This window comes from Rhinolophus sinicus, chromosome 3, assembly GCF_057876585.1.
Source record: "Rhinolophus sinicus isolate RSI-liver-muscle chromosome 3, RSI-T2T, whole genome shotgun sequence".
NCBI classification, from domain to species: Eukaryota; Metazoa; Chordata; class Mammalia; order Chiroptera; family Rhinolophidae; genus Rhinolophus; species Rhinolophus sinicus.
The window spans coordinates 28608129-28630809 of record NC_142503.1 but is presented as its reverse complement, the minus strand read 5'-3'; the positions used below and the strand labels follow the sequence as shown (position 1 = coordinate 28630809).

The window sequence follows — 22681 nt, the reverse complement described above, 5'->3', positions numbered from 1 at the left end:
TGTTTACACCTTATGTCTCTCTGTCTGGTCCCCAAAAGATGGTTTGCAGTCAAAGACGGGTAAGATATCTCACGGGAGATACAACCTAAGCCAGGCGGAACCGAGTGGGGACCCCCAATGAGCTGCCTTAGAAGAATATGGGAAGGGGCCTTGCCTCCCCTTCCCCCTGCCTGGGAAAAGCTGTTGCCGGCTCTGCCTTTTCCCTGGCACCTGTTTGTGAGAGAAGTCGTGAGGACAACAAAGATCAGTTCTCTCCACTTATCTCAACGGGACTGTTACAATATGAGAGACTTGACCCTGAGAGGGTACATACCTTAAGTAAGACATCATGGGACCTTGTGCTTCGGCTGTTTACAGACAAAGGGTGATTGGAATAAACATTTTTCTGCTATGATGTATGAGTCTCACAGACCGTGTAAGAAACAATGTTACTGTCTTGTATTGGTATAGCTATCAATAAAAACCTCCAGTCAGCCTTATTCTGGGCTCCAGTCCTCCGAGACTGTGAGACCCCTGGCCTTCGGAGAGATTTAACTACATTAAGTCTCTGTTTGTTTCTTTCTTAAAAACTTAACCCAAGCTGCCCCTTCTCGCACCCTCACTGCCCGTGTTGCACTGGACGCGACATTTTGGAACACGACCAAATCTTTGGTTGAACACGAGTTTTCTTGGTCGCGCTTGGGGTGGGTGGTTTCTCACAGTCCTGGTGTCTATGGCTCCACGTGTATCATTTTCCAGGGCAATAGCTCTCGTTGCACTGAAACCGCCGATTTCTCATCACTTTCGTTACCAGTGGGGGTCAAGTCCCAGCTCTCAGTGGCAGCACCCCTCCGTTCTCCTGTACTGACTGGGTCCTTGTACCACTGGTTTCCCTGGACGGGTCTCAGAGTCCCAGCACCATGGCTGGCACTAAGCCCGTTCCCAGTGTTAGCACTTCTGCCTGTTGCGCGGAGCAGGTGCTATAGGGGCCACAGAACTACGTTTGTATTCAGTCCCGGGCGTTTTCTCTATGGCGACACCGTTCACTCCTCCAAACAGGCTGCTTCTCAGCCGTCCAGTTAGGGCTGGAGAAGGGCCAGGTTCTGGGATCCCTTCCAACTTGGGCACTGGGGTAGTCTGGCTCTTCTGGGTCCCATGCACCCACTGGTCTATGGCAATGACCTCTCCTGGGGCTGACCTTGGTCCACAGGGGACCCCAAGTGTCAGCTCCCAGCCAGGCTGTCCCAGGCAGCTTTCCCAACCGCTTAGTACAGAGCAAGTCTCAGAGTCCTCCTCCTCTCCCGGCACACACAGTAGTTTTTTCCCCAGCAGAAATGGGGCATTTGCCTGAGCCTGGGCTAAGGCCCTGGAGGTTGTCCAGGCCCAGGCTTCTGCGATGTGAGGAGTGGGAGGCAACACAGTTCCCATCTCCTGCATGCAGACAGTCAAAGCTTTGCAGGGAGGCAGATGAAGCTCCAATCCTTTAGGCCCCTATGTGGTCAATCAATGTGTCTAAGCCCAGAGACAGAGAAGGATGCAGTAGTAGTCTTCCAGCCTTGGACTTTTGTACCCCTTTATAATCCAAAACCAAGTCGTACTTTTACTTAACTCACTTTTACTTACCTTAGTTACTTTTATTTAAGCATTTTACTAATGTACCTTTACACATGTATTTTGGCACATACTTTTACTTACGAAATTTTACTTAAATTTACTAATGTACTTTTTCACTTTTTTCATACTTTCACTAACAGACTTTTATTTATCTTTACTTACTTACATCACTTTGCACTTTTACCTACTCTCCCTTTTATTAATGTACTTTTATAGAAGTGCTTCTACAAAACTACTTTTGCAAACGTACTTTTACTTACTTTTTAGTACTTACCCCTAATTATGTATTAATTCTTTACTAATGTACTCTTACTTACTTTTTCATACTTACTTTTACTACATAAGAGTACTCTTGCACTTTTATGTACTCTTACTAATGTACTTCTACAAAGTTACTTTTACAAAAGTATTTTACTTATTTGTAGGTACTTACTAGTGATTACTTAGTCTGAAATATGTAGTTTTAGTCAGCCCTGATAGGAATGGCGGCAGCGAGGTGGTCTTCTTAAGTTCTCCTCTGGAACTTACCACAAATTGAACATCTGTAAACCATCAAAGGACACTGTTTATCACACAGAACAGCTAAGAGACTCATAAGAGGATTACTTGAAGGTGGGCAAACTGGGCGAGCAGGGGAAGAGGGAAGGGAGCGGAGTGGAGATGCAGCCGTGGGCTATAGAAAAGCAAGGGATCCCAGGACAGAACAGAGATCATAAGAGCCAGGACGTGGGCTCTTTCCCTGCATTCCACAGCTGATTTCTCCTGCTGAGAGAGCAGCATATTCAGCATTTGAGGCAGTAACCTCAGCTGAGACCTCCAGCTGGGCCCTAGGTCTGACAAAGGATGTAAACACCATACCTGGGCCCCTCCCCCCCACAGCAATCCTACCCCCCTCCCCACCCCCTTCCAGAGACTCAAGCTGGCCCCTGAACTGAGGAGTAGTGTCAGATCACAGAGGCGCTGCAGTGCTCAGGATCTGGGATGACCGGCTCTGACCAAGGGAAGAGGCTGGGAAAAGTGTGATTTTTGCTGGGCTGGAAGAGAAGAGACTCCTCCACCCCCAGCCCCCACCTTTTCTGACCTGACTAAGGCAGGGCAATTACAACTGTGGAGACACACCCAGGGGTCAGCAGCAGGTGGCAGAGGAAGCTCTGGGCTCTCATCAGCTCAGAAATCTCCTGCCCTCCACACACACACTTATTGAAGAGTATACCAGATCATGTGAACTTAAGAGACTAAGTCAGGTTAGTTTCTGTGTTTCTGAAGTTTAGGACATACGTTAGTTATATAGGGGCTTCTTTTTCTTTAAGTCAATAAATACAACTCTTTTAAAACATCACATTTGTAGATAGATATACATACAGAGATATCATCATACCTTTCATTTAAACATTTTAGCTACAGCCAGGGACAGTAATACGAAACTCAAAGAATACCTGGAGCCAAACTGTGGTTCAGGCAGATGCAATACGCTAAGGTTACTGCTCTGATGACTAAAATTTTCCACAAAAGAGTTTTTCTTTGTTTGTGCACCATAAGGATTCTTTTAGAGAAGCTATTTTTGGAGTATTTTGTCTTTTAGAAGCTTCCTCACAGCAATCAAAGAATGCCTTCTATTGTCTCCCAAAGGTTCTGGATTCTCTGTTTTTAAGAGCACCAGTAAGTTGGACTATCTTCCATAAGGTAAAGGTTCCCCAAAGTAACACTAGAATTCCAATTACCCTAAAGTTCACCCATTCTCCCCAAAGGCACAAGATCGTCCCTGCAGTCTTAGCCCGGGTGGAACCCATCTTTCCTGGATTGATTCCCACATGGACCAGTGAGCTGCGCTCTGCATAGCTAGATTGAAAACAATGACTTGACATGGAGCTAATGGGTCCTGGAAAAACAGACTGTTCCCCACTATTCACCAATAGAAAAAAAATTTAAAATATTCAACTTTATTTCTTTTAAAAAAGAACGCCTTCTATTGTCTCCCAAAGGTTCTTTTCAAGGGCACCCCTGAGGTGGACCATCTTCTGTAAGTTAAAGGTTCCCCAAAATGAACACTACAGTTCTGAATTACCCTGAAGCTCACCCAGTCTCCCAAATGGCACAAGATCCTCGCTGCAGTTTTGGTCCGGGTGGAACTCCTCTTTGCCTTAGATTTCCGAAGGCATTTAAACTCTGACGGACCCTGTTTTTCAACAGTTGTTCCAACACACATACAATCACACGTTGCCCTCGTTTTCAGTAGAAGAGGGTGACTTATCAATGAAGCGTCCACAGTGACGGCTCCATAAAATCAGGGAGCTCAGCACAAAGGGAGTGGAGCTCGGAGCAGAGCTTTCCCGTGGAACTCCGCGTCCTTGGCGGAAAGCAGTGAGTGCAGTGGGCTCAGTGGTACCAGCACCAGTTGCTCACCAGCCTCGGGCTTCATCAGGGGTCTTCTTCCCAGCCTGCTACTGGCCCCCATAACAGGGTAAAGAAAATTCGGAGAGCCTCACTGAACAGGGTTATTTCGTTGAGCGAGAAACAAGCTGTTCTCAGAGGGAGACTTCAAACTGAAAACTCCTAAGCAGCTCAGACGGCATGCGGGGTAGCTTATATAGAGAACATGAGGAAGCGGTTTGACCTTTACAGTAATTGGTTGCTGCAACGGGGACTTCCAGAAGGCAAGGGATTGGTTAAAAGTGACTATTCATACCATTTTAGGAAGATGGCTTAAGTTTCCTTTATGGTTTTCGAAGTCATTTACAAGAAATTAGCTCAGTTTCGCTTTTCTTGTGAACTAAGCTAGATTTAGTTTTGCTTCCGTGGGAAAAGCAGATCTGGTCAGCGAGGGGGATTTCCACGCCCCGCCTCCAGTTTACTTGACTTTAGTTTAACGCCTGCAACTCTCGGTGTTAGGGACACTGCTCACTTCTCAGTGTCCCTGGATTCTCGGCGGCAGCCCCCTTGTGGGCACCCAAACAAATGTTTGCCTTTGGCCACAACAGCAGTTTGCTCGGTGCCCACCCTCCCTGGGTCCGGTCACCGTTAGGTGTGCCGTGTCCCCTGTCTTTTCTCTGTCACGGCGGCGACGGAGGGCTCGCACGACCCAGAAACCGCCAGCTTAGTGTAATGGAAACTGCGACAAAGAAAACACTGACCTGGTGCACTTATCGCGGCCGTGATACACAAAACGCCAACACGGAGTCCGTGACCGTGCCTGACCCAGCGAGGGCGGGCACAGCGCAAACAGCGGTGGTGTGGCAAAGGCAAATATCCGTTTCAGCGTTTGCCAGGTAGTGCCACCAAGAAAACCGCCAGCTTTAACACCCAGAAAGAACGGAATAGAGTTGTTAAAATAAAAACATGAAATTAATAACTGTTAATTAAAATACATAAATAAAAGCAATAAAAGAATGTTAAATAGGAAACTAAAATAAAATTTGAAACTAAAAACATGAAATCAAAATAAGATTGAAATTATAAAACAAAATTTAATTAAACAGAACACAATGAAATTAAAAGATAAACTTAAAGCATAATAATTTTAAGTTAAAATATAAAATTAAAAATGACTAAATATTAAAACTTTAAGTTAAAACATTAAAATTTTTAAATGAAATAAATACGAAAAAAGATAACAAAAGATTAAACTAAAGAAATGAAAACATCTAACACTGATGTTGAAATGGCAAACGGTTCTGGCAGTTAGCTGCAAATCCCTGAACTGCGACGTCAGACGGTGTCTGGGAGATAGAGGATAGCGGCGCTAGGAACCAGAAAGTGCAGATTCAGTGCCGAGACCACTGTAGCAATAACCCCGGGCACGTGCTGCTAACAAAAGTGAGAACTGGAAAGCGAGGGTCTGACTGAAAAACACGTGGCTGGGTAAGGTAGCCAGGCACCAGGTAGAGCTCTCGAATGTGGAGACAGCATCCCTGCAGAGACCAAAAAACTTCCGGATGGGTGAAAGACATGAGAGGTTGGGCCAACGAAACAAGCATCCCGTGACTTAAAGCCCTGCTCCTGTCTACTGTCCATCAAGCGGCCAACGAAAAGCTGATTTATGTTCTTATCCAGCTAGGTTGAACAAACGCTGGCACTGAGCATCTCACCTTGCAGGGTCCAAGCAGGGTCCCCAAGGAGAAAAGAGCGTTGTAGCGCCAGAGAAACAGCCCTACTCTGAGAATCACCGGGTTTGGAGGACTGAGTGATGTTGCCACCGAGAAAAACGCCAACACACTGCATATAAATGTTGTTCTGTGACAACAGGGAGCACTAGTTGAGAGGAACAAGCAACAGTACTAACGACGGTAATTGGGGCTGTGTGCCAGCTGCGGTGCTGGGTCTGTGAGAACGTCCCGGGAAGGCCACGATGCTGGACCGGAGGAATGACCATTGCCGCCACCGAGGAAACTTCCATTCGGTGGAATTTCGGGCTTCGATTATGATAGATAGATAGATAGATAGATAGATAAGATATGATAAGATAAGATAAGACAAAAGTAAGGAAAAAACCCACGAGGACTCAGCGTTAATGCAAAATTGCTCTGGAATCTGAGGGCGGTTGTGCGACCCTGAGTACCTGCTGGGAACCGAACAGTGTTACGACAGAGAATGCGGCATAACAGAGAACGTACAGAGTCGCCAACGATAAACGTTCTCTTTAGTCCAAGGAGCAAAGTCCCAACCCAGAAACTGCGGATAAGCGCTGTTTGCGTAGGTTCTGATGAGAAATAGAAAAATGGCTGGCTCTGGGAAAAGTGAATTTGAAGGCGTGAACGGTGTTGAAACCGAGAAAAACGCTGGAACACTGGTGAAACGTTGTTCTCTGAAAGCACGCGGGATGCAAACGTTGTTTTGTGGCAGCAAGAGCGCCTACTCTGCTCAACCAGCAAAAGCCCTAACAACCAAAACCGGGTCGCGGTGCCCGCAGAGGTGCTAGGACTGTGAGATCGGCAGTTTTAGGACCTGGAAGAATGGCCAGTGCTTCAACCTAAAAAACACCCATGCGGTGCAATTTCAGCAGTGGGTTAAAAAAAACAAACAAACGAAAAACCCAGCTGCCTGCCAAGCATAGGTCAATGACCTTGAAAAGACCGGCCCCAGAAGCAAACCGTATAAGGAAACAGAAAGAAAACATAACAGGGAACCTAAATACCCTCCCAAAAGGAAATGTTCTCTGTGGAGCTAGGAGTAACATCTCAACCGAGAAACCGCTGAATAGGCATCGCTGGAGAAAGTGCTGATGAGACACAGAGAAACAGCCGCACGGAGAAACAACGTGTTTGGAGTAGTGAACAGCGTTGCCACCAAGCAAGATGCCGGCACACTGGATGCTAACGCTGTTTTGTGGCAGCCAGAGCGCTGGCTCCGCGTAACAAGCCGCAGCGCCAAGAACAGGAATCGTGGCTCCCTGCCAGCTGCAGTGCTGGGACTGAGACCCGCCTGGGAAAGCAGCGGTGTTAGGAGGAATGACCAGTGCTGCCACATAGAAAACGCCCAATCGGTGCAACTTCGGGCTTAGGTCAAAAACGAACAAACAAAACGAAAACGAAACAAAAGTAAACAGGAGGGAGGATTCTACCTCCAAAAGCGCTAAGGTCTCAGGAGCTGCCTGCATATCGCTGTTCTACGACCCTGAAAAGACCCGTCCGGGAACCGCACGGTACTACGTAGGAAACAGAAAGCGGCATAACACGAACCTAAATCCGCTGCCCAAAAGAAATGCTCTTTTCCGCGGTAGGAGCAACATCTCAACCGAGAAACGGCGAATAGACGCTACTGGAGAAAGGACGGATAAGACACCGAGAAACGGCTGGCTCTGGGAAACATCAGTGCTGAGCATCGCGTGGTTTGCCACGCGGAAAAACGCTGGCACGCTGATGGAAACAGCAGCACCGCCGGCTCCGCGCAACAGCAGAAAGCGCTAACGACAGGAACTGAGGCTCCCAGCAACCGGCGGTGCTGGGACTGAGGCCGCGCGTGGAGGGCAGAGCTGTTAGGACGCGGAGGATTGAGCACTGCTGCCGTCAGGAAAAAGCCCCATCGGTGCATTTTCGGGCTTAGGTAAAAAAAACAAAACACACACAAAAAAAAACAAACAAAAACGAAACCAAAGAAAACAGGGTATTCAAGCTACTACCACAGGAGCTAACGGATCGCCAGCTGCATGCGTATCACCGTTTTATACCCTGAAAAGACCGATGGGGAACAGAATGGTACTAGGAAACAGCAAGCGACAGAACAGCGAACCTAATTACCCTGCCAAAACAAAACCTCTTTGGCGCTAGGAGCCACCTCCTAACCCAGAAGCGCTTCATAGTTACGCTGCTGGCGAAAGTGCTGATGAGAAACCGAGAAACAGCCTGTTCGGGAAACAGCGGGAATGGAGGAGTGAACGGTGCTTCTACCGAGAAAATGCCTGCGCGCTGGATGCAAACGTCCCGTGGGAGCAGGAGCGCCGGCTCCGCTCGACAACCGGAAGTGCTAACGACAGGAACTGAGGCTCCCAGCGAGGGCTGGGGCTGAGACCGCGCGTGGAAGGCGGCGCTGTGAGACCCCGGAGGACTGAGTTGCTAGATGGGATACTGCCCAGTTCCCAGCTCCCACCTAGAAAACGCCCAATCGGTGCGATTTCGGGCGTGGATCAAAAAACCAAACCGAAACGAGACAAAGGAAACAGGAGGATTCAGAGCTACCACAAAAAGTGCTAAGGTTTCGGCAACTGGGTGCATATCGCTGTTCCCTAACACCCCGGAAAGACCGGTCCGAGAACCGAACGGATCTCGGAAACAGAAAGTGGCCTAACAGCGAACCTAAACACCCTGCCCCAAACAGCTGCTCTCTGGTGGTAGAAGGAGCAACGTCGTAACCTTGAAACCGCCCACTAGACGCTGCTCGCGAAAGTGCCGATGAGAAACCGAGAAACAGCCTTCTCCGGGAAGCAGTCCTGTTGCCGGGGTGAACCGTGTCTCGCGAGAAAACCAAGTCGCGGCACAATGATGCGAATGTTCTTCACGGCGACACGTCCCGCTCTGTGCAAGGAAAGTGCTAGCGACTGGCACCGGGACTCGGTGCTGGCTGCAATGCTGGGACAAAGCAGTGGCGTTAGGACCCGGAGGAATGACCGCTGCTGTCACTTTGCGAGTGCCCGTTCGGTGCAACTTCGGGCTTTTGTGTGTACGGAACACAGAACCAAAGAAACCAGGAGGATTCAGAGCTACTAATTAAAGAGCTGTGGGATCGCCAGCTGCGTGCAAAAGCGGGGTTCTACGCTGAAAAGACCGGACGAGGAAACAAACAGTGCTAGGAACCAGAAAGCGACTTAACAAAGAACCCGTGGACTCCCCAACAAGAAGCCTTCTCTTTGGTCCTAGGAGCAAAGTCCCAACACGGAAGCCGCTGAATACGAAGTGCTGGCTAACGTCCCGATGAGAAACCCGGAAACAGCCGGCTCCGTGAAGTCGCCGGAGTGGAGGAGAGAACGGTGTTGACGCCACGGTGTTGCCACACTTGTGTAAACATTTTTCTTGACAGCAATGCCGCGGGCTCTGCGCCACAAGCGAAAGTGCTAACAAGAACAACTGGGACTCCGTGCCCGCCAAAACGCCCCGTGGGGGCTATTTCGGACTTAGGAAACAAGTGACTAAACAAAAACAAAACAAGAGGACTCAGCGCTACTACCAAAAGAGCTAAGGGATCCCAGCTGCGTGCAAAGCACGGTTCCAGGACCCTGAAAAGAGGAGCCAAATGCTTTAGTCTGAACCAGCCCCATTGGGAAGACACGAGGAAGGGTGGTGGTGGTGGTGGGGGAACTGCCTGTGCCTGTGCAGCCCACGAAAGCCATGGAAGTGAGGAAGAGTGGAGATAGGGACTATATAAAATGGAGTCACTCTAACCAAGCTGCAAAATGATTAACATTATGAAGGTTGGGGCATGAGGAAAGACTATTCTTGTTCTAACTAGTCTGGGAACTGAAATTTTTGAACTTTCCAGTCCTGTGTCAATACCAGGATATACATCTGGATATGTAGCAACACTCCAGATAACCTTCTCATTGCCCCCTGAAAGACTCACATCTCCACACCACCTGATATCCACCTGACTTCCATTATCCAGACCACGGTGTATGACCAGAGCTCCTGGTGCCCATCTTCTGGAGCACCTGGCATCTGTCACATCCTGACTGCCTGATATCTGACTGAAAATTATCTAGGGCCAACCCTAGGCCTAACAATGCGGAGCTGATAATTCCCAAGAATGTACTTTTTACTATAAAAACTCAACTTTTCTTTCTTCTTTGGAACACTTCTGGGATTTTGCCTCACTGTGTTCCCAGTTTGCAAGCTCTGATACCCTTAAATAAATCTTTATCATTTATTTGTAGCAAAGCCTCCAGACACTTGTTTGTGAGTTTGTTAGACAGTATCAAGCCTAGACTTAACACCTGAATTCACTGCTCTGGAGAATTGGAGTTCTCCAGAAATGTAATCTTAATCAACCAGTCTGGAATTTTCTGACCCAGAAAACACCAATAAGGTCATCTGTCCTGTGGGCCCTCTCTATCCCCCACAGGAAAAAAAGAGGCACCTGCATGATAAAACTCTCAAAACTCTCATCATCCCCTCCTCCGAGAAAAGAAGATGTCCTGGCCTAGGTCTAAAAATATTCTTTTGCCAGTAACTCCCCTGCCACACTCTTTTCCTATAAAAATCTTTCATTTGGTACCATCCCTTGGAGAGCCATTCTAGTTGCTAGATGGGGTACTGCCCAGTTCACAAGTTGTTTAAGAAAGCCAATTAGCTCTCCAAATTTACTTGGTTGAATTTTGTTTAACAGTGGAAATGATCAAGTTGTGAGACATTACATTGGCTTAGAAATTTAGAATCTCCATAATTCTGCTTCCACAGGTAGTCATTGTTTTTCACAAACAATGAAGCACACACCTCTATCATATTTTTGAAACCCTTAATGAGTTAGAGGAAGAAAACAATCTTTTCCTTTACCCTTCTTGAGTTGTCCAGCTGGGCAACCCGACCCTGTGACTTGGACTGGCCAAAGATAGATTAACATGGCGAAATTTATGACAGAAACCTTAACCTGGACAGGAATCAGGAGAGCCTGTGGGAGCAGCTTTCACACCCTGTGTCTTTCAGAAAGCCCTACAGGAAGACTTATCACAGGAGAGGAAAACACAAGTTCCTAAGTTTAATTTCCCTCATTTTCTGCCCCATCGAAATCCCAAATTCTCTTGCTACTTCCCCTCCCACTGTATTATTCTCTGTTTAGCCTTCTCAGCTATAATTCCACACCTTTTGTCATCCTTGCATTATTTTTCTCTCTGCTCTTGGGGAAAGAAGTTGGAGCACTGGCATTTCAATTACGGTTACCTGAGTTCCCCTTCCCTTTGCTTGCTTAAGACAGTATTTGCAGTTTGCTACAATGCAGATTCAGCACCCCAGCCCCAGACGTTCAGTCTGTCTGGGAAGGGTGAGACAGTTGCCTTTCTGATGGAACTGTTGCAGTCTAAATGTTGAGTAATCGTAGCATTAAACTATGCAGGGCAGATCCTTTATTCTGTCATTCTTTTATATTCGTTCCACGAATTTAAACACGTTTTCTTTCTTTGAACTAATTGCCTCATGGTTACGATGTCCAGACATACCTTTTCCCCTTTTCAAATAACGTAATTGTTTCTTCTAGATTTATCCCATGTAATCTTGAGAGAAGCTAAGCCAAATGCACCAGTACAGCTACACTGAACAGCTTCTCCTCAACAGTTGCCTGGAATCAGAGTCTCTTCAATCTAAGGAGCCAATCATGGTGAAGATGTGTCATGTGTCTATATACCACTAAGGGCAAAAAGACTGGTTTTAAAACTATGTCATAATGGTAAGAATCCACTGATTTTATGATATATACCTATTCCAAAGGTATGACATTGAGAAATGTCGTCTTAGAATTCATCTTAGAATGTTGTCACACAGCATCCTAACCGTTTGTCCCTACCATCCTTTCCTTAGGGATAGAGGGTTGTGGGGTTGTCCCTCTTATGGGTTTTATAGGTTTCCTCTCTTGGTCCCAGTATGTGGGTCTGCAGTCAAAGACGAGTAAGTTTCTTCAATTGAGGGACGACTTAAGCCAGACGGGACCCCAGGGACCCCATGAGTTAGCCTCTGAAACTAGGAGGGATGCCCCTCCTCCAATGTTTTCTGGAAGCTGCTGACGCATGCTTCAAATGTCTGGCACCCTATCGTACTAAGGAACATTAATTGAGCGAAACCATCTCGCTCCCCGCTTAGCTCATGGGATAATTGCCTTGAGAGACCTGCTCCCCCAGGGGTTGTACACACTGCACCTTGGTCACATGGGGACAGCATGCACAGGTTGCTTTGGGACAATATGATTGGGTATTGGAAATATGCTAATTGTATTAGTGGTGTAAGAGTTTTACAGACCCTGCCCAGAATCATGTGATGCCTATTGTAAAAAAGCAATAAATACCCACAACGACCCGATTCGGGGCTCCAGTCTCTTGAGGCTGTGAGTCCCTTGGTCCTCTGTGGTTTCTCTGCATTCAGTGTCTCTGGTCTCTTTATTTCTATAATAGAATTTAGCCCTTGCCGCCTCCCTCGCTTTCCCCACTGCTTGTGTTGTGCAGGTCGCAACATTAGAATTAACTAACTTGGGCTACATTTTGGCCACTCCTTTATTTTCAACAACTAGGTCATTTTATCTGTTTACTGTTTGAAAATAGCACAGAGCTTTAGAGCTGTACTTTTGTTAAGCAACTAATTGGATCGCATTTGTCTTTTCTCATGGTGGTGAAGGAGTTCAGATTTAGCCTCCCCCAAATGTACCACTTTGGCATGCGGACCATTTTAAGCTGAAAGCAATCAAGACCCAGCAGATTCATCAAAATCTGTTACCTCTCCCTTAACTATGAAGAACAAATTCCATAAAAGGCCTGGCTAAAAAAGAGAGGTATCACCAGAGATAACTTTTCATCTGAGTCACCTACCTTTTTGGCAGGGCAACATGTAATGACCAAACAGCTCTTATTCTTATTGTCCTGTGAATTATCCAGCTCGCCATTGAAGCCCCAAGACCCTAACCCATTCCTCAGCTCAGGATGGCATATGAGCCTCAACTGCCTGCCTTGCCCTTGAAAAAGCGAACCAACCATTCAGAGAAACCACCTCTACAAAAAGAAACAGCAAAGACCACTGAGGGTGCAGGACTACGATTTTCGGTGTCACCTGGACACCAGTGCCTGTTGCTACCCCAAAAGCGGGACTGCTAGGACTAGGAAATCACTCTCACCGCTAAACAGGTGTTTGCTGCGCAAAAATGGCTTTCCCCGGGCGGGGTACCGGGATTTGTCGGTGAGTGAAATCGAAAGCCACGGCTATAGGCAGAACGAGCCAAATCGAAACCGGCTGCACCCCAGCAGCCTTGGTGCCAGCCGCACGCTGCCGGGTTCGGGGAGGCAGCCGGGCTGCGACCTAGAGACCACCTGGCCCGGCGCCACTACTGGTGCTGCACCGAGCAACGGCGAGCTCGGCTCTATCGGCAACTACGTGTGAGAACACGGCGGCTGCGAGCCCTCCGTCGCCGCCGTGACAGAGAAAAGGCAGAGGACACGGCACACCTAACGGTGACCGGACCCAGCGAGGGTGGGCACCGAGCAAACTGCTGTTGTGGCCAAAGGCAAACATTTGTTTTGGTGCCCACAAGGGTGCTGCCGCCGAGATCCAGGGACACTGAGAAGTGAGCAGTGTCCCTAACACCGAGAGTTGCAGGCGTTAAACTAAAGTCAAGTAAACTGGAGGCGGGGCGTGGAAATCCCCCTCGCTGACCAGATCTGCTTTTCCCACGGAAGCAAAACTAAATCTAGCTTAGTTCACAAGAAAAGCGAAACTGAACTAATTTCTTGTAAATGACTTCGAAAACCATAAAGGAAACTTAAGCCATCTTCCTAAAATGGTATGAATAGTCACTTTTAACCAATCCCTTGCCTTCTGGAAGTCCCCGTTGCAGCAACCAATTACTGTAAAGGTCAAACCGCTTCCTCATTTTCTCTATATAAGCTACCCCGCATGCCGTCTGAGCTGCTTAGGAGTTTTCAGTTTGAAGTCTCCCTCTGAGAACAGCGTGTTTCTCGATCAACGAAATATACCTTTAAACTGAATTTTCTTTAAACTGTTATGGGTCCAGTAGCAGGCTGGGAAGAAGACCCCTGATGAAGCCCGAGGCTGGTGAGCAACTGGTGCTGGTACCACTGAGCCCACTGCACTCACTGCTTTCCGCCAAGGACGCGGAGTTCCACGGGAAAGCTCTGCTCCGAGCTCCACTCCCTGTGTGCTGAGCTCCCTGATTTTATGGAGCCGTCACTGTGGACGCTTCATTGATAGGTCACCCTCTTCTACTGAAACCGAGGGCAACGTGTGATTGTATGTGTGTTGGAAGAGCTGTTGAAAAACAGGGTCCGACAGAGTTTAAATGCCTTGGGAGGGGCTGGGCCTGTGGCTCAGGCGGTTAGAGCTCCATGCTCCTAACTCGGAAAGATGCCAGTTTGATTCCCACATGGGCCTGTGGGCTCTTAACCACAAGGTTGGCAGTTGGATTCTTCGACTCCCGCAAGGGATGGTGGGCAGCGCCCCCTGCCACTAAAATTGAACACAGCACCTTGAGCTGAGATGCCGCTGAGCTCCCTAATGGCTCAGTTGGTTGGAGCGCGTCCTCTCAACCACAAGGTTGCCGGTTCAACTCCCCCAAGGGATGGTGGGCTGTACCCCCTGCAACTAGCAACTGGCAACTGGACCTGGAGCTGAGCTGCGCCCTCCACAACTAAGACTGAAAGGACAGAACTTGACTTGGAAAAAAATCCTTAAAATACACACTGTTCCCCATAAACTCCTGTTCCCCTTCCCCAATAAAGTCTTCTAAAAGAATGCCTTGGGAAATCTAAGGCACAGACGGGTTCCACCCGGATCAAAATTGCAGCGAGGATCTTGTGCCTTTTGGGAGACTGGGTGAGCTTCAGGGTAATTCACAATTGTAGTGTTCATTTTGCGGAACCTTTAACTTACAGAAGATGGTCCACCTTAGGGGTGCCCTTAAAAAGAGGATTCAGAACATTTGGGAGACAAAAGAACGTGTTCTTTTTTAAAAACAAATAAAGTTGAATATTTTTAATTCTTTTTTCTGTTGTGGAATAGTGGGGAACAGTTTGTTTTTCCAGGACCCATTAGCTCCATGTCAAGTCGTTGTTTTCAATCTAGTTGTGGCGCGCACAACTCACTGGCCCATGTGGGAATCCATCCAGAAAAGATGGGTTCCACCTGGGCTAAGACTGCAAGGACGATCTTGTGCCTTTTGGGAGAATGGGTGAACTTTAGGGTAATTTGAATTCTAGTGTTACTTTGGGGAACCTTTACCTTACAGAAGATAGTCCATCCACCTTAGGGGTGCTCTTAAAAACAGAGACTCCAGAACCGTTGGGAGACAATAGAAGGCGTTCTTCGATTGCTGTGAGGAAGCTTCTAAAAGACAAAATATTCCAAAAATAGCTGCTCTAAAAGAATCCTTATGGTGCACAAACAAACAAAAAAACTTTTGTGGAAAGTTTTAGCCATCAGAGCAGGTAACCTTAGCGTATTGCATCTGCCTAAACCACAGTTTGGCTCCAGGTATTCTCTGACTTTTGTATTACTGTCCCTGGCTGTAGCTAAAATGTTTAAATGAAAGCTATGATGATATCTCTGTATGTATATCTATCTACAAATGTGGTGTTTTAAAAGAGGTGTGTTTATTGACTTAAAGAAAAAGAAGCCCCTATATAACTAAAGTATGTCCTAAACTTCAGAAACATAGAAACTAACCCGACTAACTTAGTCTCTGAAGTTCACACGATCTGGAATAATCTTCAATAAATAAAAACTAGTTTAAGATTTTCAGTTTAATGAAAACAGGTATGTTTTCACAGTTGTCAACATCAAATATAACCTCAACATACATTTTTTTTCTACCTGGGTTTACTCATTTAATAAGCGCATGCTATCCCTACCTTACAGAATTTGTCAGAAATTTCTATCTTAAGAAATAGAAATGTGTTTAATGTCTAGCACAAGTAATTTAAATATAGAAAAGTTTACACTAAGTTCAATTAAAGGATGGATATTCATTGACTGTCTAGGTCATTTCCAAAGAAGCTAGTTGTGAGGACAGAGCTAGGAGTGCGGTTTCCAGGCTCTCGGCCTCATGGGGAAAGGTGCTCACTTGGGAGGTAAATGGCCATCAACTGTGATTGGATGGCCATCAGCTGTGGCTAGTTGGCCATCAGCTGTAACCAGTGAGCCATTGGCCACTAATATAACTGCCGTGGCTACGCTAGCAGCAAATGGGGGCTAGCAAGAAGATGGGGGCTGAGCTAGCAAGAGCAGATTGCAGTTAGCATGTGAGTTTGGATGGCAGAGAAGCGGAAGGGGGGTTGCGGATTGTGTGGCTACTCTTCCTGTGTCTCCAAACCAGCCGCCAGCGCCAGTGAGACTGTAGTGGTGACTCCCAATCTATGGCTCCGTACGTGTTCCTTTTTGGCCTCACCATGTCCTGCATTATTATGTGGGGAGCGGAAGCTGACAACCCGCATGACACCCTGCATGACACTAGCGTACTACAGTATTATGCTAAACATAAGTTTAAGTTGATCTGCTTTGTCTTCTTAATTTTTTACACAGGACAAAGGTATTTAGGTTTATTGGCAAACATGTCTCTTTCCACATTAAAAGCAATTATACTATGAAAAGCATATGTCTGAAAATGATACAGTTTTATAATTTGTACTGTAAATGTGCTAACAATTTGTATCATAAGTGTGCCAATCTAATAGAGGATGCTAATATATGACAGGTCACAGTTGCCTGCTTCCTAGTTTTCACTGGAAAGTAAAGGTTACTAATAGGTAACGCTTATAATCAAACTCTAAACATAAATCACCGGAAACAAGAGCGAGGGGAAGCAACTTATGTAGGACATATGGGGGGAGGGTCAATGTGATGTGATTTTATGTGAAGAGTTCAAGATGTACAGTGTATGTTTTAGTTTAAGAAAAAAAAGAGTAATTTTGCCCTAAAATAAAACGGCTACTCCAGAGACAGAAAAAGACAGAAACTAAATGGATAACCATGAAAGAGTCCTGGGGTGGGGAGATTTATGTTGTGGAGTCAAAGATAGCCATAATTGAATAGTTGTATTTAAAGAGGTTTCTTCTTCTTCTTCTTCTTCTTCTTCTTCTTCTTCTTCTTCTTCTTCTTCTTCTTCTTCTTCTTCTTCTTCTTCTTCTTCTTCTTCTTTTTTTAAAGATTTTATTGGGGAAGGGGAACAGGACTTTATTGGGGAACAGTGTGTACCTCCAGGACTTTTTTTTTTCCAAGTCAAGTTGTTGTCCTTTCAGTCTTAGTTGTGGAGGGCGCAGCTCAGCTCCAGGTTCAGTTGCCCTTTGCTGGTTGCAGTGGGAGCAGCCCACCATCCCTTGCGGGACTCGAGGGGTTGAACCGGCAACCTAGTGGTTGAGAGCCCACTGGCCCATGTGTGAATCCCACCGACAGCCTTCGGAGTTAGGAGCACAGAGCTCCAACCTCCTGAGCCACCAGCCGGCCATATAGAGGGTTTTTTTTTTTTTTTTTTTTTTTTTTAATGAGCGCAAGAATGTAGATATATGAAACTAGAGTTTAATTTTCTGTTAAAATTTAAAAAAATTTAGATGATTGGTCTGCGCTTTACAAAAGATTATAGATGTGTTTCCTTTACCTTTACTGTAATCTTGCTAGAAACAAAGATTCTGTCTTATCAAAATATTCTTGTGCTTCACATTGTTTTCATCAGGTTTGGAAATACTAAAATAGACGGAGTCTTTTCAATAGTAACTTTCTGCATTTGCCTTCGAAATCAGAAAAACATCCTGATTGATGAAAGAAAGGAGACATCTGGCCATAAATACGACCGCCCAAGCCACGGAGCGCCGCCCAGCCTATTGTACTAGAGAAGGGGCGGGGGAGAGAGAGCGCGGGTTGGTGCTCTTCATCCAAACCCTGCTGACAACACGCTGACACTGAGCTGGTCCCAGAACCTGGCCCTTCTCCAGCCCTAACTGGACGGCTGAGAAGCAGCCTGTTTGGAGGAATGAACGGTGTCGCCATAGAGAAAACGCCGGGGACTGAATGCAGACGTAGTTCTGTAGCCCCTATAAGCACCTGCTCCGCGCAACAGGCAGAATAACAACGGGAACAGGGGCTTAGTGCCAGCCATGGTGCTGGGACTGCGAGCACCAGCGTCCGGGGACACCAGCGGGACAAGGACCCAGTCAGTACAGGAGAACGGAGGGGTGCTGCCACTGAGAGCTGGGACTTGACCCCCACTGCTAACGAAAGTGATGAGAAATCGGCGGTTTCAGTGCAACGAGAGCTGTTGCCCTGGAAAACGATACACGCGGAGCCACAGACACCAGGACTGTGAGAAACCACCCACCCCAAGCGCGACCAAGAAAACTCGCGTTCAACCAAAGATTTGGTCGTGTCCCAAAACGCTGGCTGAAAAGCGGAGAAACCGCCCCGCGGTTTGCACCAGTCAGAGACACACCCACAAAACGCGGTCCCCAGCACTTCAAAGGACTGGGATCCAGCAAGTGCAGCCAAGAAGCAGCTAGCCTGCTGCCTGAGAGCAACGTCCGGCTGGCAAAAGTAGCCATGGACAAGCGTCAGGCAAGGCAAAATCACGGATATATTTTTGTTTCCTGGGCTCGTGGGCGAACGAGGAAACCCCAAGTCATAAGCCTCTAGAGCTGCAAGAAGAAACTTGAGGAATGAGCATCAAAAATCGACCAGGGACACCCAACGGACATCTTAACACAGTTTTATTCAGTAAGGGAGGATCTATTTCCCGTGGAAAGTTCCCCAAAGGCTCCCGCTGCCATCTCAGGGCTCTTTAGCTCCAAGGACTGTCCGACAGCAGCCGCATGAAGGTGTAGACAGCGCGACGAATCCACTGCAGGCAGCCTGAGAAAACCCTGCGCAGGCTCCACCAAGCGGCCACTGGGTGTCGGCGGCGCTGTGACGCGGGCGCGCGGTCACAAGTCTCGGTGTCCTGCGAGCTGACTGCGGCGTCGGGCGGCTGGGCCTCGGGAAGCTGCTGGAACGTGGTTCCATCTGCGCTCTCGGTCTCCCCTGCGGGTGTTCCTGGCGTCATCTGTGTCGCCGGCGGCCAGAGGCCGGGACTGGGCAGGGCCGGGCTCGCTTCCAAGGTGCTCTGGGCTCCGGTTAAGAGTCTGTACCGCTGAAAGACCGACGACAGCCGCCAAGGAGGACTGGAAAGCAGTCTCCCATCGTAATAACCGCGGTGACACGACGACTCGCCCAGTACGCGGTAGATGGGGAGCGGCCACTGCCCAGAATCTTCGGAGCTTCGGATACTGAGAGGCAGCGGCCCTGGCTCCACGTTAGTGGAATCCCACGCCTTCTTCATAACGTCGAAGAAATGCTGCTCCATCGCGGAGACCTCAGACCAGGAGGACACAGGCGTTTGCGCCTGTGCAAGATGCAAAGTCCGCAGCAGTACCAACAGCCCGGGTATTTATGCTCTCCCAGTTCGTGGGCGGATGCAAGCCAGAGGTTGCACGCCGACTAATTCAAAACACGGAGGAAAACCCGAGATAATTCAAACCCGATATAATTCAAAACGCAAGCCCGATCGATATAATTCAAACCGCAAGCCCGATCGATATAATTCAAACCGCAAGCCCCATCGATATAATTCAAACCGCAAGCCCCATCGATATAATTCAAACCGCAAGCCCCATCGATATAATTCAAAACGAAAGCGCGATATAATTCAAAACAAAAACAAGCCCGAGATGAGACCGACTAATTCAAAACGGAAGCCCGAGATAATTCAAAACAAAAGCAAACCCGAGATGAAACCGACTAATTCAAAACGGAAGCCCGAGATAATTCAAAACAAAAGCCCGAGATAATTCAAAACAAAAGCAAACCCGAGATGAAACCGACTAATTCAAAACGAAACCCCGATATAATTCAAAACGAAAAACCGATATAATTCAAAACGGAGGCAACCCCGAGATCAGACCGATTAATTCAAAACCCACGCAAGCCCGACATCGCACACCGACTAATTCAAAACGAACGACTTCAAAACGGTGCTACCTGTCACATATTCAAGCAAATCAGTAGACGGAGTGAAATACAAAAACTGCCTGAGAGCATACATCGCCCAACCGCCATTCTGATGGGCAAACGTAGCAGGAGGAAAACAAACCTAAAAAGAATTAAGCCGTAAACAAACTGGACAGAGAACTAACCCTACAAAGTGAAGAGTGAGCTAGCTGCGCAGAAGACACCCAGGAAAACCCGGGACGCCGCCACTAATTGCTCTGGACTCATCAGCGATGTCGGTAGCAGCGCAGAGCCCGAGAGGGCAGTGCCTGCAGGTTGATTTCTCAAAGAGCCGTGGTTTCCTCCGGGTCTCTGAGCCGCTAATTTCTGCGGATTCTCTTCAGCGAAGTCGCTAGCAACGTGGAGCCCTAGGGGACAGTGGCTTCACATTGACTTCTCGGAGACCCCACGGTATCCTGGCGGTCTCTGTGCCTCTAATTTCTCCGTTTTATCTTCAGCGATGTCGCTACCAGTGCAGAAGCTCCGAGGATTCTGGGCAGTGGCCGCTCTCCCTCTACCCGGTACTGGGCGAGTCGTCATGTCGCCGCGGTTATTACGATGGGAGACTGCTTTCCAGTCCTCCTTGGCGGCTGCCGTCGGTCTATCAGCGGTACAGACTCTTAACCGGAGCCCAGAGCACCTTGGAAGCGAGCCCGGCCTTGCCCAGTGCCGGCCTCTGGCCGCCGGCGACAGAGATGACGCCAGGAACACCCGCAGGGGAGACGGAGAGCGAAGACGGAACCACGTTCCAGCAGCTTCCCGAGGCCCAGCCGCCCGACGCCGCAGTCAGCTCGCAGGACACCGAGACTTGTGACCGCGCGCCCGCGTCACAGCGCCGCCGACACCCAGTGGCCGCTTGGTGGAGCCTGCGCAGGGTTTTCTCAGGCTGCCTGCAGTGGATTCGTCGCGCTGTCTACACCTTCATGCGGCTGCTGTCGGACAGTCCTTGGAGCTAAAGAGCCCTGAGATGGCAGCGGGAGCCTTTGGGGAACTTTCCACCGGAAATAGATCCTCCCTTACGGAATGAAAATGCGTTAAGATGTCCGTTGGGTGTCCCTGGACGATTTTTGATGCTCATTCCTCAAGTTTCTCCTTGCAGCTCTAGAGGCTTATGACTTGGGGTTTCCTCGTTCGTCCACGAGCCCAGGAAACCAAAATATATCCTGATTTTGCCTCGCCTGACGCTTGTCCATGGCTACTTTTGCCAGCCGGACGTTGCTCTCTGGCAGCAGGCTAGCTGCTTCTTGGCGGCACTTGCTGGATCCCAGTCCTTTGAAGTGCTGGGGACCGCGTTTTGTGGGTGTGTCTCTGACTGGTGCAAATGGGGGGTGGCGGTTTCTACGCCTTTCCACCTGCGTTTTGGTGTGTTCACACAACAGCCTAGCCAACTTTCCCCCCATGTCTTTCCTTAAGGAAAGAAAAGTCTGTGAGACTGTGCCTTTCTGGGACTCTGTTCCATCCTTGTATTTATACTTTATGTCTCTCTGTCTGGTCCCCAAAAGATGGTTTGCAGCCAAATACTGGGGTTCCATAACACGTCATACGGCATAATGGCGATCTGGGGTCTCCCAGCCTAGGTCGGGGGTTACAGGACTACGCCTTAGCCAAGACCTGTTCTAATGTCTGGAGAGAGACATGGCCCAGGAGCATCAGAGTGGGGATCCAGTGAAAGTCCTCTTCTCTTCTTTCCTGTCTGCAGACACCTGGTACAGACCTTATATCTGCCTGCTTTAGCAGCTTCTTAAGAAGGGAAAGCACAAAACCTCAGAAAAAAGTTTAGAGGAACTCCTTAAAATAATTGAGACTCATTGTTCCTAGTTTCCAAACCTTGGGACACTTGAGATAGATAAGTGGGAAGAAGTAGGACAAAGTCTCCATGAAGTGCATTCCAACAGATTGTCTTTCCCCGGTTCAATCTGGGACACATTCCAGCTAATTCACTTAGTTTTGGAAGTGCTCCAGACAGACTCAGAGAAACAGTAGGTTTTTTGGAGATAAGACCCAGCAACTTTTATAGTTGTGAGAGATTTCAGTATGTTAATAGAAAGGATAGAACAGAAAAAGAAAAAATGAGATAGAGACTTAAGGAATTGAGACCCTGAGTCCGACAAAAAAAGATTCAGACAAAAACAAAAAGATTAGGAGAGATCAAATCTCTACTTTAAATGATTTACAAAAATTGTTAGGAGATATTAATTGGCTTCGTCCCACTCTGGGAATCCCCACTTATGTGCTCAGTAATTTATTTGGCCTTTTGTGGGGTCCTTCTCAACGAGATAGTCCCCGTACCCTAACTCCTCAGGCCAACAAAGAGCTAGGATTAGTTGAAAAGAAAATTCAAGAAGCTCAGATTCAGCACATAGATCCATCTCAGCCTTTACAAATTTTAATTTTCCCTACTCCCCACTCACCTACAGCGGTGATAATTCAACAAAATGACTTGGTAGAGTGGCTGTTTCTGCCTAATAATTTTGTCAAATCACTCCCAACTTATTTGGAATTAATTTCAGAGCTTGTTTTATGAGCTCGCACTAGAGTTCTTTATTTAAACGGAATCGAAGCTAATAAGATAGTAGTTCCATTTAAAAAACAGCAAATCACACACTTAAATACCTATTCTAAAATCTGACAAGTTGCTATTTGTGGATATTTTGGAATTATTGATAATCACTATCCAAAAAATAAATTGTTTCAATTCCTTCTAAAGACCAGTTGGATTCTCCCTAAGAGATTAAGTCCAGCTCCAATTTCAAAAGCTGTAACAGTTTTTACTGATGGATCGAGTAATGGCAGAGCAGCAATTTTGTGAGTGAAATAAATCAACAAGTCATTCAAACTAATTGTACCTCTGCACAGAGAGCAGAGTTAGTTGCTGTGCTAACTGCCTT

At 47.5% G+C, this 22681-nt stretch overlaps 2 protein-coding genes across 2 annotated transcripts; one reads left to right on the top strand and one right to left on the bottom strand.

The window, feature by feature from the left end:
* Positions 1–18549: 18549 nt before the first annotated feature.
* LOC141570786 (annexin-2 receptor-like) lies at positions 18550–19110 on the bottom strand. The gene has a single exon (XM_074329214.2). It carries the CDS (start codon positions 19108–19110, stop codon positions 18550–18552), a length of 561 nt encoding a protein of 186 aa, XP_074185315.2.
* Positions 19111–20026: 916 nt separating this feature from the next.
* On the top strand, positions 20027–20759 carry LOC141570787 (annexin-2 receptor-like). The gene is made up of 2 exons (XM_074329215.2): positions 20027–20032; positions 20252–20759. The coding sequence occupies exons 1-2, from the start codon at positions 20027–20029 to the stop codon at positions 20747–20749; spliced, it is 504 nt and encodes a 167-aa protein (XP_074185316.2). The 3' UTR covers positions 20750–20759.
* The last annotated feature ends 1922 nt before the right edge of the window (positions 20760–22681 follow it).

Bases quoted from the DNA above. Each gene is read 5' to 3' on its own strand.
- LOC141570786 (XM_074329214.2), bottom strand. From the start codon at position 19,110: ATGGAGCAGCATTTCTTCGACGTTATGAAGAAGGCGTGGGATTCCACT.